General features: G+C 36.5%; 1 protein-coding gene and 1 non-coding gene across 2 annotated transcripts in view; one reads left to right on the top strand and one right to left on the bottom strand.

Annotated features, from left to right (window-relative positions):
• LOC142350459 (uncharacterized) overlaps positions 1-17,504 on the bottom strand; it is a 55,737-nt gene that overhangs the window by 18,587 nt on the left and 19,646 nt on the right. Inside the window, exons 2-3 of the mRNA XM_075402307.1 lie at positions 13,611-13,636; positions 13,135-13,284 (exon numbers count right to left, since the gene is read on the bottom strand). Of these exons, the coding sequence (XP_075258422.1) occupies positions 13,135-13,284; positions 13,611-13,636 (176 nt within the window). The remainder of the gene's footprint in view (positions 1-13,134; positions 13,285-13,610; positions 13,637-17,504) is intronic.
• LOC142351257 (U5 spliceosomal RNA) lies at positions 3,678-3,790 on the top strand. The gene has a single exon (XR_012760959.1). It is a non-coding gene; the product is annotated as a U5 spliceosomal RNA (small nuclear RNA).

The raw sequence follows: 17,504 nt of genomic DNA, 5'->3' as shown, positions 1-17,504 counted from the left end.
AAAGGTCTGTGAAACTGTTGTTAAAAATCTCATAGTAGACCACTGTGAAGCAAACAAAGTCTTTGGACCAAATCAAAGTGCATACAGAGCAAACAGACGCACAACCGATAATCTCCTTGTTTTGACTCAGCATGTAAGTGAAGCATACCAGTGGTCAGAAATGGTGGGACTTGTCTGCCTTGATGTAGAAAAGGCTTTTGATGCGGTCTGGAGATTAGGTTTGATTGACAAATTGATTAAAATCGGAATACAGACAAAAATCGTCAAATGGGTGAATTCCTTCCTCTCACAAAGAAATGTTTACGTGAAAATTAAGAATACGAGAAGCGAGAAGTTCTCACCAACAGCCAGGGTCCCCCAGGGTAGCGTTGTGGCGCCCATATTGTTCCTAATTTATGTCTCTAACACTCCAGAAACTCCAGCAGAAATTTCTCAGTTTGCAGATGACTTTGCAATGTTTTACAGGTCAAAGTCCAGTCAGTTAATACAAAGCAAACTCCAAGCCTCACTGATTTACATTTCTGTAGTCTTTCAGTCCTTAAGCATTTTGACAATTTTCAAGTATTAGAAGATTTCGGCAGCGACCACTCAGCGACACTTACCTCATTGAAATTGAAACTTCAAGTAGAATTTGATCTAAAATCAAAAGTTGATTTCCAGAAGTTCAAAAAACAAGCGAAAATCAACTACAAAAATTCCTGCTTGTACCCACCAAAATATCCAAACAAAGAAAATCTGAATGAAACGAGCCATAAAATAGTCGAGATTATTCATAAATCAATTGATCAGTCCTACGTAAATAAAACGAAACTTCAATTTAGTCCAGAGGTAATCAAACTAATCAAGCAAAAGAAAAAGATAAGGAGGCAACTAAAACGTGCAAAAGATGACACTTTCTATCGTTTGAGAAAAGAAATCAATTTCTTGCAACGAGAAATCAGAAGAGCACTCAAACGTTCGACTGAAAGACAAACCCGAAAATTAATTGAAACAGCGAAACAAAAAGGAAACAAGGGGTTCTGGAAAGCAATCAAAACCATCACCAGCGATAAACAACAGTCAAGCGGATCACATTCACAAATAACGTTTAAAGACCAAATTGCCGTAACTGAACTTGAAAAGTGTGAAATGTTCAAAAGCCTACTGAGTAAGACAATGATAGAACACCAATACGAAAACGAAGATTTACAAAAGTATTTTCTCGAGACAGAACGAAACACAAAACATCTATCAGAAACCGATCCAAAAGAAGTAACTGCAGACATCTTCTTAAAAGTTGAAGAGTTCAATGAAATTTTGAAAAATACAAGTACATCATGCCCCGGGCCAGACAAAATAAGCTATCAGCTACTAAAGGCGAAACCAAAAAGCATTAAAGCTTTCATGTGCATAATTATTTCCAGCTCAATTAACAATTCTTACGTGCCATGCCCTTGGAAAGATTCAGAAGTAACAATGATTCCAAAACCTCAAAAAGACAAAACGAAAGCAGAAAATTACAGACCAATTAGCCTTACCAATTGTATTGCAAAGGTCTGTGAAACTGTTGTTAAAAATCTCATAGTAGACCACTGTGAAGCAAACAAAGTCTTTGGACCAAATCAAAGTGCATACAGAGCCAACAGATGCACAACCGATAATCTCCTTGTTTTGACTCAGCATGTAAGTGAAGCATACCAGTGGTCAGAAATGGTGGGACTTGTCTGCCTTGATGTAGAAAAGGCTTTTGATGCGGTCTGGAGATTAGGTTTGATTGACAAATTGATTAAAATCGGAATACAGACAAAAATCGTCAAATGGGTGAATTCCTTCCTCTCACAAAGAAATGTTTACGTGAAAATTAAGAATACGAGAAGCGAGAAGTTCTCACCAACAGCCGGGGTCCCCCAGGGTAGCGTTGTGGCGCCCATATTGTTCCTAATTTATGTCTCTAACACTCCAGAAACTCCAGCAGAATTTTCTCAGTTTGCAGATGACTTTGCAATGTTTTACAGGTCAAAGTCCAGTCAGTTAATACAAAGCAAACTCCAAGCCTCACTCAACACTCTCATAAAGTGGTGTGATAAGTTGAAAATCAAAATAAACCCGGCCAAAACAAAATACATGCTATTCAAAAACCCTTCGAAAAGACAAACAAATCTCAGTTTAAACATCAACGGAAAACAAATTGAGGAAGCGAAAACCATAAAATTCTTAGGAATAACCATGACACCACACCTAAACTGGAATGAACATTGTAAAGACATCACAAGCAGAGCAAACAAGCGAATATTCCAACTGCAGCGTCTAAGCAATCTCAATGTTGAGCAGGAGAGTTTACTTCTGCTGTACAAGTCCTGGATCCGGCCCTTATTTCTATATGCAAACGCTTGCTGGCTCAACCAATCGCAAACGGTCATATCAATCATGCAAAAAGCGCAAAACAGAGCACTAAGAATATGTTTAAGGAAACCTCGATGGTACAGCGTGCAAAAGTTACATGAAGAATCGAACTCACCCACTATAAGAAACATTCAGTTACGGTTGGCGAAAGAATACATCAAGCGCGCAAAAAAGAACGAAATTGAAGCAATTATACGGCTTATAGAAAAGAAAAGGCAATGTCCAAAGAACAACTGCAAAAGCACGTTAGACTTTCTGATTTATTAGGCCTTTTTGACAATCCAACAGTTTATTCATATTTACTGATTTAAAAATCAGTGATCACCGACTAAGACCCAAAGGATCCTTCGAGTCAAAGTCAGGATCTAATCTAGGGTCAGGAAGCTTCTTCGATCCTTTTGAATCAGAATCAGAAGTTGCCCGCCGTTTCCTAGGCTTTAAAATGCGCTTCTGTCGCTTCCAAGCTCTATAAGCCTCCGAAAGTCCATCAGGTAACAGCCCCTCAAACAAAGGAAGCTTCTTTCGGGCAATCTGCCGGGGATCCCTGGCTCCGTCGCCGAAGCTTTCGAGAGGAATCACCCGAACCATGCCGTGAGGAAACTTCTCCTCTGGAGGAGGACTCTCGGGAGTAGTGCGTACAGACATTTTGTTACTCCCCTCAAGCCTGAATGCTCAGTATTTGTAAAAAATACGATACAATTCGAAACCGGCAAACTTTGCACCAATGATTCTAAAGTATCTCAATTATGTATAACGAATTCAATTCAAAAATCGAGAGAAACTCATCAGCCACGGTAAATGAACCGGACTATAAAGACAATTCTCAAGCAGAGATGTGCGTATATTGGCGCAACACATAAGTATACTAAAAGAAAAACACAGCGGGAGTTCGATCCCCCAACGCGCCGCAGCTGTCTCGAGCAACAAACAAAGCTGATTAATTCTCATCCCTTCCTCTAGTTTTAGTTTAATTCAATCTCTTTTTTTTTCTGTCCTTTTTTACCTACTTATTCTTTCTTCTTTTCCCGATCCCTGACAAAACTTACCTTTATGCCTAACAATGTCCAATAACAACTGCAAACACGGCTAGCCAGAAGTAATCAACGACAAGTAATTGCAATCAGGAAAAGCCAGTAAAAACCCTCCACGGTGTTTAAAATGGCTTCGTACCCCAGTAACAGTGTACAGTTTAGAACCAATTTCCCAAATTCAAACTCAAACTCAAAACTCTTCAAGCTGCTGCTGTAATAAACTTGATTGTTAATGGTTGTACATGAATTTCCATGGATTACTATTGCCTCTACACTCCGGTCCAGACGTGAAATTCTTTCGCCTTTTACTAAAGAATTCCGGGCCTGGAGTGAATCTGAGTATTCAATCTTTTTCCATCCCCTCAAAAGTGAGGGGATAAGTAGCCAAAAATCAATCCATTAAAGTAACAGATAACCTGGTTGTTCTCTCCCTGTGTTAGTGTGAGAAAATGGTGCTTCAGAAATATCTTTTATCCTAAAAACTTTAAGTTCGTTCTCTTCAACAAATACACCCGCCAACCCTTGTTACGTAGTAGAGAAGTGAAGTGCCTCCCCTTTTTCTGCTATACTTTGTGGCAAATTCGCGGCCTACAATTTAGATGCCCAACATCAGCCTTCCCCCTGATTAACCCCGCTTCCCCCTGACTTCGTCGCATAACTGGCTGTGTGCTACAACTTGTCTGTGCTACATACAACTTTTTCAAGAAACTTTAAAGAAAAGTAATATATAACGAAAAGAACAAATTACGAAAAGAACAAATTACGATTAGAACAAATAACAAAGCCGCAATCATGACAGAAATAACCAACGAACTGCTCCTTCAGGGTACGGTCTCGCCCCCCAAAGCAGCATCCTTCGCAGAAAAAGCTGCTTCAAAAGCCCAAATCAAGCCTCCAATTGTTCTGAAAGCTGAATTTATCATGCCTTTCACTCGCGAAATCTTTCTAAATAGAGAACAACAAGAACTTTTATTTCGAGAAACAGTAATGAAAATCAGGAAAAGTCTGCCTGAAGCGGAAAGGAATAACATTACAGTACTGAAAACAATCATAGAGAAATCAGATGGGAGGAAGCTTCACGCAGTCCGGCTATTAGCACCTCCAACAATGAGACAATCGATATCAGAACTCAAGATGCGTGGAATAGATGTTAGGGGAAAGCACTTAAGTGCTTGGGGGCCAAGAGAAAACATACCTAACAGCTATCCAAAGGAGACAACCCTACATCTCCGTAATATACCACACTTTTTACTCGATACTGCAATCATTGAACAACTTGGGCTCCCTGATACGAGGTTATTAGCTCCAATCAAGAAACAACGATTCGAAAGTGAAGACGGTGGATGGTATTTCACTGGCACAGCGCAAGCTAAAATTGTTGTCGAGTCAGCGCAGCATCAGGAGATGCTGAAAGAATGGGCAAACACAAATTGTACTCGGGCATTCTCAATGGGCGAATTCAAATTTTTTGCAAATATTCCTAGCTTATTGGAATGCAGCTTCTGCAAAGAACGAGAAATGCATTTTCAAGGACACCACGAAAAATACTGTAGAAGTAAGAGAGCACATGAAAGAGAAGAAGCACGAATGGGGAGAGATGAAAACCACGATGCTGCGAGCAGAACAAAGAATGAAACGCAAACCACGAAAGCATCCAGTCCTTCTCTAGAAACCCAAAGTAAAAAGCAATTTAATCCGACAACCTTAAACACGATAGAAAGTGATGAGACGGAAAAAGGGGGCAGTACTGTTCCAAGCAATTCAGATCAAGCAGAACAAACAAACTTTGAATCAATGGGGAAGATACGAAGAAGTGGTCGTACGAATAACAAAATTAAAATAGCAACCACAACAGGAAAGCCTCCAACAGTATTAGAACTCGAAGAGATAGACACAAATGAAAATTAAGATTACGACTTGGAACTGTTGCGGCCTGCTTAAAGGCACAAAATTGCTAAGATTTTTAAATCAACATTTAGAGTACTCTGACCAGGAGACACTTCGTGTCTTCTGTTTTCAAGAGGTAAAGACGGAGTTACTCAGCGAAGAGATTTGTTCAATTTTGAAACTAAACTTTTTTAATTATCACTTTATGCCCAGCACTGGTCGTAGCGGTGGACTGCTAACCTTTTGGAATAGTAAGTTAACTTTTAAGCGCACAAGCAGCACTGACTCGTGCATTGTTACGACTTTTATTGATTTGAACTTATGTATTTTAAATACATACATTAAAACGTCCGAATACACAAAAGCATGTCAATTACTGAGTGATTCGATTACAAACATAGAGAACGTCTTTGAGAAAAACATAGTTCTTCTTGGAGACCTTAACGCGTTCTCAAATTTGAAAAGAGACCGCGATGGAAAAAACTGCGAGGGAACAGTGACCAAAGACATGCACATCCAGATCTTCAAAAGATTAAGCCCAATCCTTAGCATATTTTTGATGGACGATGTAGCCTTGAAATTTGGAGAAAACAGATTTACACATAAATGCAAAAAAACAGGAACGCAGACAAGAATTGATTATATTTTCTCAAACATCCTTGACAGTTTTAGTGACGTCAAAACCATTGCAACCGAGTTGAGTGATCACCACTGTGTGGAGGGAACTTTGAAAATAGGAGACAATCTTGATGCAGGTTTTGGAGTGTGGAGGCTTAATAACAATATCCTACTGAACAATCACGAAACAATAAAAGAACTACTCCTAGAGTTGAAAATCGAATTAAATAACTGTGACGAACAAAAGCAGCGATTGCGGGATGTCCTGAGGAGCATATGTATCAACAAAAAACGCATCGATAGCAGCTATACGCAAAATTTGCTTCGGAGTTTGAAAAAAGTCTCTTGTGAAGAGGAGAGGTGTCGTTTAGATCAAATGTTGAAGGAACTGGAACAAAAGGAAGCGGCAGAATTGCTAACGGTAATGAAAAATACGGTAAAAGAAGCATGCAACGGAAACCCAAAAGCTGTCAAAAGGTGGGTAAAATGTTGCCAACCGAAAACTTTGATACACGAGTTGCTCTTGCCAAACGGTGCTAAAACGACCAACACAGATGAAATGTTGTCTGAATTCTCGGATTATTACAAGGACCTTTACACTGATAATGAACCAGACTCGTTACACAGATTTGAGGTGATGCGATATTACAATAAAAAGATCAGCGATGAGGAACGCAATTTTTTAGCTGCAAAGATTAAGCGTTCAGAGGTAGAAAGTGCAATAAACAGTTTGAATATTGCCACGAGTCCTGGTCCAGACGGTCTAACAGCTGAATTATATCTTTATCACAGAAAAACTTTTTCGACTTTTCTGTGTCCTGTTTTTCAGGCAATACTAGACGGCAAGGAATTTCCTTTCTCCTTTTACAAAGCGATTATCAAGCTATTACCGAAGCAAGAGGGGATAAAAGATGCTTCTGGAGTTCGACCAATAAGTCTTATCAATACTGACCAAAAAAACTTCTCACATCTGATTGCGAATCGGTTCAAGCAAGTGCTTGCACTTATCATTGAAAGTGACCAATATGCTTATCTTCCCGTCAGAAATATCCATGTGGCCATCAATGACTTAAAAAGCCGCGTCGATTCTCTTATGGACGAAGAATGTGTAGTAAGCGTTGACTTTTCAAAAGCTTTCGACCGTGTTGACAGGGTCTACTTATTTCACATCTTGCGAAAGATGAATTTCCCTGAAAATATAGTACGAACACCTGAACGCCTCTACTCAAAAACGCAAGCCCATATCAGTGTAAACGGGTACCTAACTGAAAGAATAAGGCTGAGAAGGGGCGTCAGGCAGGGATGTCCGCTGTCAGCGCTCCTTTTCATTGTTGCCCTAGAGCCCCTGCTTGATATTTTGCGGAATCACCCTTGGTCAAATTATGCAGTACCCAGACGAGTAGTGGCATACGCTGATGATGTAACTGTTTTCCTGCACAAAATCGATATAGACAATTTGTTCTCGAAAATAAAATTCTTCTGTCGTGGAACTCAGTTCAAAGTAAATCGCAAAAAAAGCCAAGTTCTATGTGCAGACGAAAGAGTAGCAACTGCATCAAAAATCAAAATCTTGGGTTTATACCACGGCCTTACTTCGGAAGCTTATGAAGAAAATATTAAACTATTGGAGGAAATTTTAAGCGATAGCGAGAAATACTTCACTAAGTTTATGAGTTTCAGAGCGAAAACAATTGTTATGAATACTTTTTGTGTATCACGCTTAATGAATATTGCAAGACACATTAAGGTACCAAGGACTTTAATTGAAAAATTTCAATCTCTAAGTTTGAAAGCACTTTGGGGTGAAGGGAAGAAAACGGAAGTCGCTCTCTGCCATCTTCAACGTAAAGTTGACCACGGTGGAATTGGCTGGCCAAACTTAAGACTGAAAATTCTTGCAGCAAAAGTAATTGACATTAAAAATTGTCTTTTTGGGGAGGATGCCAGTTGTAAAGCAATTTTTCTTAACAATTGGAAAAATAAGAACCGGTCGATACGCCATCTTTTGAGCGAAGTGAAGAGCGCCGGGTTCTCCTTTTTTCTACAAGATCAGAATATTTGGATCAAGCAGAACGCAAAAATTTTTCACGTGACACGCTTTTATAGACAGAGGAACGTTGAGCAATTTCTCGATGAAACGTGTAGGAACGACGGAAGCTGGGAAAATCGTATTACGAAAAGTTCCGAGAAAATGGAAATAAGAAAACAGGATTTTGGTAAAATTACAAAATGGCTTTGGAGTCAAAATATATTATCGGGCTTTGAGAAAAATATCTTTTTCAAATTGTTATACAATTGCATTCCGGATAAAGAAGTTCTTTGGAATCGGGGTTTGAAAAGCAATCCTATATGCTCTTTTTGCGATTCCGCTTTCGAAAACCTGAAACACTTATTTGACGATTGCCCCGTACTGCAACCATTTCTATACAGGCTGGGCGTTGAAAAACTGAGTGACCTCTTTACCGAGCTATCAACAAAGAAAGTTAAATCCGCAGCAATTGTTCTATATGACTCCTGGAATTGTGAAGCTGATGAAACTGTATTCAAACTTAATTTACTGATGAGTGATTTTAAATAACGTTTTTTTTCTTAATTGGACAATTGTAGATCAATTCTATAGAAATTGAATTATTTGCATACTAAAGAATTCCGGGCCTGGAGTGAATCTGAGTATTCAATCTTTTTCCATCCCCTCAAAAGTGAGGGGATAATTAGCCAAAAAACAATCCATTAAAGTAACAGATAACCTGGTTGTTCTCTCCCTGTGTTAGTGTGAGAAAATGGTGCTTCAGAAATATCTTTTATCCTAAAAACTTTAAGTTCGTTCTCTTCAACAAATACACCCGCCAACCCTTGTTACGTAGTAGAGAAGTGAAGTGCCTCCCCTTTTTCTGCTATACTTTGTGGCAAATTCGCGGCCTACAATTTAGATGCCCAACATCAGTCTATGCACGATTGCAGACCTGTGTGAAGTATAATGAAATTACAGGAAAAGCGCCCTTGCCGACCCCTCATAAGGAGTCCAGAAGAGCCGCAATAGGGAACCAGAAGCGAAGAGAAAGCCTATTTTTGTTGACACATTATAAACCGTTCTCGCAAGAAATGTTCAACAATCCAGCAGCAGAACAGAAATTTTTTATTTACGAAAATGAAAACAAGCATAAAAAAGATTAAAAAGCGCTACATATCACAGCGTCTTAGGGATTATCAAAAGGACAATGGCACAATTCGGTGACAGGAAAAAAGGCATTAATAGGTCTCGCCTCTCAAAAAATTCTTGAAAGTCAGCAAACAGAACTAAAAGCAAACAGAACTAACAGAAAAATATCAAATTCAAACTTGGGAGCTACGTGAGGTCATACAGGGTGCTTTTTAACAGGGATCTGTGGAATCTGGCGCACTTTTTGACTTAGACGACATCAGGAACCAGATACATCTGTCAACAAACGGTATCAGAAGAAAAGTTTGCAACATCAACGAGGTAGCATCAACAAAAAGATTCACCTGGTGGGTTCAGGGCACAATCTACACCTGTCATGACTTGAGCAAAACTCTCTTCGTGGACAACGATTACAGAGATAATCTAGAGCATCAAGATGATGAAAACTTCACTATCACATGGAATCTGTACTGAGCAAATTCTACTGTAACACACAAGCATCTCTGTCATCCAGTTATTGTAAACAAACAAATCAGAATTGAGCTTCAAAAAGCATGGCGTGCACAGTATCCGAGAGTAGTGCCTGCTCAAGGCCGACTTAAAACCTTCAGGCGGTATTATCCCCGAAAACGGCCATGAATAGGAACAAAGAGAATGATTTGATGTTGTGAAAGATGACAGTAGAGGAACTAGGGTTAAAACTTGCAAGTGCTGGTTTTAAAATGCCCAAAGTTTAGAGTTCCAGAAGTTCCTAAATAATTAACCAGAAGCTGACTCTTCCCAAATTTTAAAACTTGCAATTTGCATTATTTAAGCAAGATTACGTGACTACAGAAATCACTTCGAAATCGTTGCTTAACATATCGAACCGCTAAAAAAACATATAAACGCCATAAATTTCTCGGTGACATAAAGAAGAGTCGCGCTACCTACCTATTATTGATTGGCATCTGCTGAAAAACAATTCTGTGGTATACCAAGAAAAATAGGTTTTTTTTTCTATGGCACGTTAGCAATATGTACCCCAGAAGTACGTTTTTCAATAAACCCAAGGTGGAAGCTTTACAAAAAATTCCTAAACGAACAGCTTGCAAAAACTTCCATGAAAAACAAAGTGCAATCGTTCAATCGTTTTTTAAATGACGCGTTGCAATAGGATGTTAATTATGCTGACAAATGGTTGAATCGTCGTTGGAATCGTATTTTGTTTTTTTTTAAAATAAAAGTAAGACCGAATAGGTGTAGCGTACTCTGGGGGAGTAACCAAAAATTATATGTTTTTATAGCAAAATCAAGTAATGGTAGCTAACTCTTCAATTTTGGACGAGGCATTCTTGCTTGGTTCTTCATCAGTGACACATAAATGTTGTAAAAGGAAAAATCAGAAAAAAATGCCACCTGTTTTAGCGATCAAGTAGGAGATTATTTTGAAAATGTTTCCATAAGCAACTATAAGGTTTTAACCAGCGACCATAAGGTTTTAACTTTCGTAAAAGACCAAACCCCTCTCTATGGCAATTGAAATCTAATTGGGGAGCCTGAACATTATTTCCCGTCAATCTTACTGTTATCAATGAAATAATCCAAATTCTCAAAATCTTTTACTGAGAACATGATAGAAAAGCATTGTTAGAGATCAACAGAGAACTTTTGTCTCTCCAAAGAATAATAGCAAAAATTTGATCATTGATCTTCGGAATACATCATTGAATTAAAAAGTGGCCGACTTAAGTTCTTCAGGCCGTTTTACCCCGAAATAGCTGTCATGAATAGGAACAAAGGGAATAATTTACCGCTGTGAAAGATGAAAGTAGAGGAACTAGTGTGAAAACTTGAACGTGCTAGTTTTAAAATGGCAAAAATTTAGAGTTCCTGAAGTTCCTAAAAACATAGCCAGAAGTTGACTTTCGCCAAACTCGCAAATTTACAAGTTGAATATTTTAATCAATATTAGGTTACTACAGAAATCACATAAAAACCGTGGCTTAACATATAGAACCGCTAAAAAACACGAACGCCAGAAATTTCTCGATGACTTAAAGAAGAGTCGCGCTACCTTCTTATTATTGATTGGCATCTGCTGAAAACCACCATTTTGTGGTATATCGAGAAAAATATATTATTTTTCTATGGCAAGTTGTTGATTTGTACCCCAGAAGTACGTTTTTCAATAAGCCCAAATTGGAAGCTGCCTGCGTTTTTTTACGAAAATTTTCTTAAGCGAAAAGTTGGCTAAAACATTCCTGAAAAACAAAATGAAATTGATCATTTGTTTTCTAAATCACCCGTTTTAGTACGAAATTAATTATGCTGACAAGTCGACGAACAGTTGTGGGATATTTTTTTTCGAAAAAGGTAACATCAAATATGTGTAACTTACACTGGGAGAGTGATCAAAAATTATTTGAATTTATAACAAATTTCAAGTAATGGTAGGTAATTGTTGAACTTTGGACACGGCATTTTTGCTCGGTCCTTCATCAGTGACACATAAATGATGTAAAACGAAAAATCAGACAAAAGTTGACACTTGTTTTAGCAATCAAGTAGATTAAATTTTGAAAAATTTTTGTACGTCTTTTAGCGACCATAAGGTTTAAACTTTGCAAAGACCAGACTTCTCTCTATGGCAATTGAAGTTTAATTGGGGAGCCTTTTTTTCTTGTCAAACTTACTGTCATCAAGGAAATAATCCAATTTTTGATAATTGATCCTCAGAAAACAGTCGTCATTGATTTGAGAAGTGGCAGCTTTGGGAAAAAGCAGCTGGGAAAAACAAAATTATCAAAGGTGAAAAGGAACTCAATCGGCAGCCTATCAGGATGATAACTCAAAAAAACTGCGGGTTCCGGCAACTGCGGGTTCAGGCAAAAACTGCATTTGAGCTTTGAATGAACTGAAAAACGTTTCCTTTTTGTTTTATCATCTAAGTGTTTTGCGTATGAAAATACTCAAATTTTGTTTCAAATAATGAATTTGCAATAACCAAGATAGAAACTATACAGGAAACAATTAATTTTTCACAGTTTTTTTAGTTTAAATAACTTGGAAAACTGAAAAAAAATAAGGAAGTAAATTTCAGTAGCCTAGTTTCTTGACGTGAGAAAGAATATCCTCTAAATCAAATAATAAATACCCTAACTATCACTCCGATATACTTTTACAGTAGTTCTTTTTTGAAGTTTAACAAATGGAGACAAAATATTCGCTCCAATTTGAGATTGTATTTTTGTCGTCCATTTTATTTTTCTCAAATAGAGCCTTTTTACATACAGAATGTTCCCATAAAGAGAAAAGTTGCTTCTGCGATATTGATTTTTACATAGGCGCGTAAACGCGACTGAGCACAATTTGGTTAGAAATAAGACAAAAATTGGGAACTGGCAGAAACGACAGTCTTACCCAGTGAAACGAAACTAAAGACTTTATAGGTTCTTAATAAGAATCTTGTTACAAATCTTGTTGCAAAAGTATATACGAGCTTATAAGATCTTCTGTATAAAATTTTAGAAATTGTGTAAATTACCAAGATTTTGGGCCAAGATCTTCTCAAGCTCCTTCTCACGTGAAAAAATTTATTTTTTTTTTCATTACCCTGTTTGAAATACTTATTAGTGTCGTTGAACTACCTGTTAGTAGTCTCTTTAAATTATTGGTTGCAGCTCAGAACTTGTTCATAGCCCCTGTTGACAAGACCGAATAAAAACGGTCAAAATATTGTGGGAACTGACCGTTTTTGATCGGTTTTGAGTGTTTTTGACCGGTATAATTAGGAAATGATCGTTTTTGACCGTTCTTTAGGAATCCTGCCGTTTTTGAACGCTTTTTTATAAACAAAATAATGTAAGATTGGCGATGAATTCGTTAAATTTCTTAAAGATCTACGCTCAAGCATAGGGCTATAAAGCATAAGCGCTTATTGACAGTTTTTCTTTATAATACCGATCAAAAACGATCATTTCTTTGTTGACAAAATTTTAACTGGGGAAGGCATATATGCCAATACCAACTCAGAATTTAAAAAAATAGATTTGGAAAATGGTGTTGGTAACTTACTGTTTGTACTTCCATTGGCAGACACTGATCCGGTTAACCTCCTCTGGAGAGAGTGAAGGGTCTTCTAGGTCAACTGCGAAGAACTCATCCGGGTCTCTAAAACGGAAGATGGTCTGATTTTCTCCTCTTTTTTGATTTTTAGTATTCTTACTAAATTAACCAAAAATAATGGCAAATTGAACGGATGATATTTATCATCTATTCAAATTTTGGAGAAACCAAATTATCGCCTGAGAAATGTGGCAAGAGACTTTTAATAACAAATTTGGGAGCTTTTTCAATTCATCTGATTTTCATGGATTGTCATATCGCTATTTACTCACATATTTATGCACTGCAAACTATTATATTGAATTAAACCACCACTGCGTATTTTCTTTACAAGATTTTTGAGTGCTAAAAAATATCCCCCACATGGTTCAACAATTTTAATCCTAATAATTTTTTTGTAAGAGGCCATTCCGGTTTTACTTTACCTGATGGCCCCCTTTGTTATAAATTCCTAAAAATGCAACGGTGTTTACAAGCAAACAGTTAAATGTATTAATGGCACAGCAAATACGATTTTTGTGCTTCCAATATAATTTGTTTTACAAATCGTTTCCTAAGATTTATCCCGATTGTTTATGCAAAATAACCGATACTCTTTCACTGTGTACACTGCTGATTTGCTTCAATTAAAAAAATGCAACAACTCTTCTCGCAACAGTTTTGTTTTTAAGGAATTGTGAAGAGTTTGTTTCAATCTTCAAATCAAACAGGCGGCTCGGTAATGTGCGATCGCACATAAGGTTCCGACCCCGCTCATCCACAGTTTTGGCATAATTGTCTACCAAATGAGGATCAGATAGAAAAACACAAAAAATTCAAGTATTTTTCAAAAAAAAAACTGGTGTATGAACGAAAAAATAGCCTCCAAAGCAAATAACTCAGTGGAGTAAAAAATGATGCATTAGATTGATAAGATATGCCGATATTCAGAAAGCGAGCGAAGACCAACGTCAAAATCAAACAACAACAAACAATATTCAAACAACATAAAAAAACTTATGTCCGTTTTAAAAAACAAAACTTAATAACAAAGTCAAAATAGCGTCAGATAAAACTCTGCATTTAAATTCGCTGAATTTAAAAAAAAACAATGAATTTCAAAGTAATGAAAACCATTCAGGAGTCAACTAAAATTTCCCATAGGTTTTCGATTACCAATTCTTCTGCAGAAGGGAATTAAGAACTCTTGGTATTCAACTTTTTATGCAGTTACAAAGAGAACAACAAACAGACAACAGACAAAAAATCATTGAAAACTTGCCAGAAAATGGTTTGAAAGCCGTAAAGCCATACTTTGGCCGCCAAACTATGTTCGATTGCACCACCGTCGAACACCAATAATGTATTATGCGGCTGCTCATTAATGTAAATAAGCAACAATTAGACAAAAATGAAAAAAATGCAAAATAATGTAATACTTGTTTTTTTTTCGAAAAAAATTTTTTTCCAAAGAAATGAAAGCCGTTAATTACAAAACGAAAAAGCTGAATAGGTTCGTCCATTCTTGCAAAGGAGGCTCTTGAGACCTGAAATTATCCAGAACATGTCTTACGTCTACAAAAAGAACGTCAAATATGACAAAAATCAAAAATTATATTACTTTTTTGTGAAAAACTCGTAACGAAGCCAGTAAATTCATAACGAATTGTTTAAAAACATTAGATTTTGTGACACCAATCCCTTTTGACATCTTCCTTTGACAAAAATAATATCATCTCTAACCTTTAATTAACGAGACCAGGTAACAAACAGACAATAAAAGGAACAAAATTGCGAAGTTGAAAAGTTTTTTTTTTATTTTGGAAAAAATTGTTTTTAAAGTCATGAAAATCATTATCTATCTTCTAATATCAGAACATCGGCTCATATACTCTTCCAGGAAAAGCCAATCAAACCGGGTCATTGTATAGGAAATTAAATACGACTAAAAAGACAAAGTAAAAACAACAGTTAAAGACAAAAATAAAAAATTCAATTAATTTCTTCGAGAAAATATTGTCGAAGCGGTAAAGAACCACAATCTATATCTTTAAGGATTTAAATATTATCAATTGTGCGTTATTTTGAACGCGACAAATGTTATATATGGACTGACAATAAAGTGATAATTTGACAAAATTAGAAAACATGAAAAATGGGCAAATTCATAAAAATTAAAAAAATATTGTGAAATCTAGTAGTATCAAAACCAGAACGCCATAACTTAAGGCGTAGAACCGCAATAAGGACTGAATTTGAATTCAGCAGAAAAAAGGGCACTCTTTGATTGCTGACACTAAGCTACATGTTGACCAAAGTAAATGAAAAATGGAGGCAAAGTTCAATAAGCCATTTTTTAATTAAAAATGAAATATTTTAAAAGTCAAAACGACCATAAGCTTTCAAGCAATCAACTAGATAAATTATTTTTGAGCTAATTAGAAAGCCAAGAGGACCTATCACTAGTGAGCTTTGATTTGAAATGTACTGTTATTTAATTAATATAAAAAAGATCAAATTTTTTTTAATAGAAAGACGACTGATGACATTCCGAATTATTGTCATTGTAACGGTCCAAAATTGTAAAGGTCCAAAATTGGTACCAAAACTAGTCCTGCTAATGTTGACTGTTCATTAGGAACATTTAGTTTTTGGAATGTCATTGATTTAGATATTTTGTCTGTTAAGAAATCAAAAGTAAATGCTGCGTTTTTGATAATCAACGAATAAAGTTAGCAAAAAACGGCAAAGTTTTATTTACAGAGCACACTCAACGGAAGTTGAAGTGGAATTAGCCCCCTTTTCAGTCTACAAAGATTGTGTTAGTGGTGTTTGGGTTTGCACTTCCTGCAAATTTAATCAGAGTGGACTAAAGAAACTTATTTCGTGCTGTTTTTGTTGGAAAAAGTCTGAATTTTGTGAAAGTTTTAGCCGGAATTTGTGACAAAAAAAAGTTCAATGAAAATAGACGACAATGCATTTTGTCTGTAAACGTAAAATCAACAACATTTTCATGAAAAATTTTATTAATTTTTATCAAAATTGGCAAAATTTTAGTAAAAAATTCCGAAAAAAGGTGAATGAAATCAACGGAGTTCACTCTATTTTCTCGAAAGTTTAAACCTCAATATCTCCCTGCCAAAAACGAAAATCAAAAAAATCTTTTCAATTGCATATTCTACGCTGGACAATCTTTCTAATGACACCAGTCTCAACTCTCTACGATGAATAAATCGATCGGCCAAAATTGACTGAACAAAAAAAAACTCAGTTGAGTATGTAGTTCCTCCCCCCTCAAGAGGGGTCGGAACAATAATACCTTAACCAGATACTATAGGTTTCATTTTTTTGGCTTACGTTTCTCTATAATAAGCGGTTCAGACCAACCAAGTCAGGCAAAATTGTCACCTAAATTTTAATAGTCTCACAAATATCCCCATTACAATTAAGCGAGAGTAGTTGAAATAATTAAACTCTATTTTTTTGCATTGTTGTCGACTTCGTCAGTAGCCCTATTTTGTATTTCACCAACTGAATGGGAAATTGATTCGGTCACTTTTAATAAAAAATAAAATTCAATTATGTAAGCGTGTGGAATTTGCTTGCAAAACTCGGATTGATTAAAACCCACGTCTCGGGTTTAAGAACTGGTCTTTTTATCCCTAACAAAATGGCCAGCCTAAGAAAGTATTCTAATTAATCTACAGGGTAATTAAAATTAAGAACAGGGTGTGAAATTAGAAAAGACAGCCTATAGAATCGAGCAGAATTGTGTACTAAGTGCGCAAGGCTCTCTTTTCTGTGTCTGAGGTGACCCATTTTGGTTCAAAAAAACTTCACCATCAGGAATTATCTTTTGACTCTCAAGTTCGAAGTAACGTTTTGAGCTCAAATTGTTCTGCATGTTTTGCTTTGCTGTTTAAGCTGTGAAGACGAGTGGTCATACATTTTGAACTGGTTGACATAAAACGTAGCTTTTTGATTGAGGGATAACCGATAAGCTCGCAAAAATTGGGGATTATTTTGTTCTCTTTCAATTTGCAACTATTTCTGCGCAACAGATGTCACTCAAAAATAATTTGACAAACAATTGGAAATTATTTGTGTTAAATATGGAACTATTAACCTAAAATGGCAACTATTTAGTCAATAAATATGAATTGTAACGCGCCAGTCAACCAACGATTTCGGAATAAAATGTCTGTCCCACTTTTACGGAATGTTTGATACAAAAAGCAATTGAACGTGTTCGGCGTCTGTGGGCAATAAGTTAATAAATAGCAGAAATAGAAGCTAAGCAAATTTAATATTGGTGACATTTTGCTTTTTTTAAAACGCAC

The sequence above is a fragment of the Convolutriloba macropyga genome, chromosome 12, assembly GCF_964194025.1.
Source record: "Convolutriloba macropyga chromosome 12, txConMacr16.3, whole genome shotgun sequence".
NCBI lineage: Eukaryota > Metazoa > Xenacoelomorpha > Acoela > Convolutidae > Convolutriloba > Convolutriloba macropyga.
Note: the sequence above shows the minus strand (reverse complement) of the source record. Positions and strands in the feature narration are given on the sequence as shown.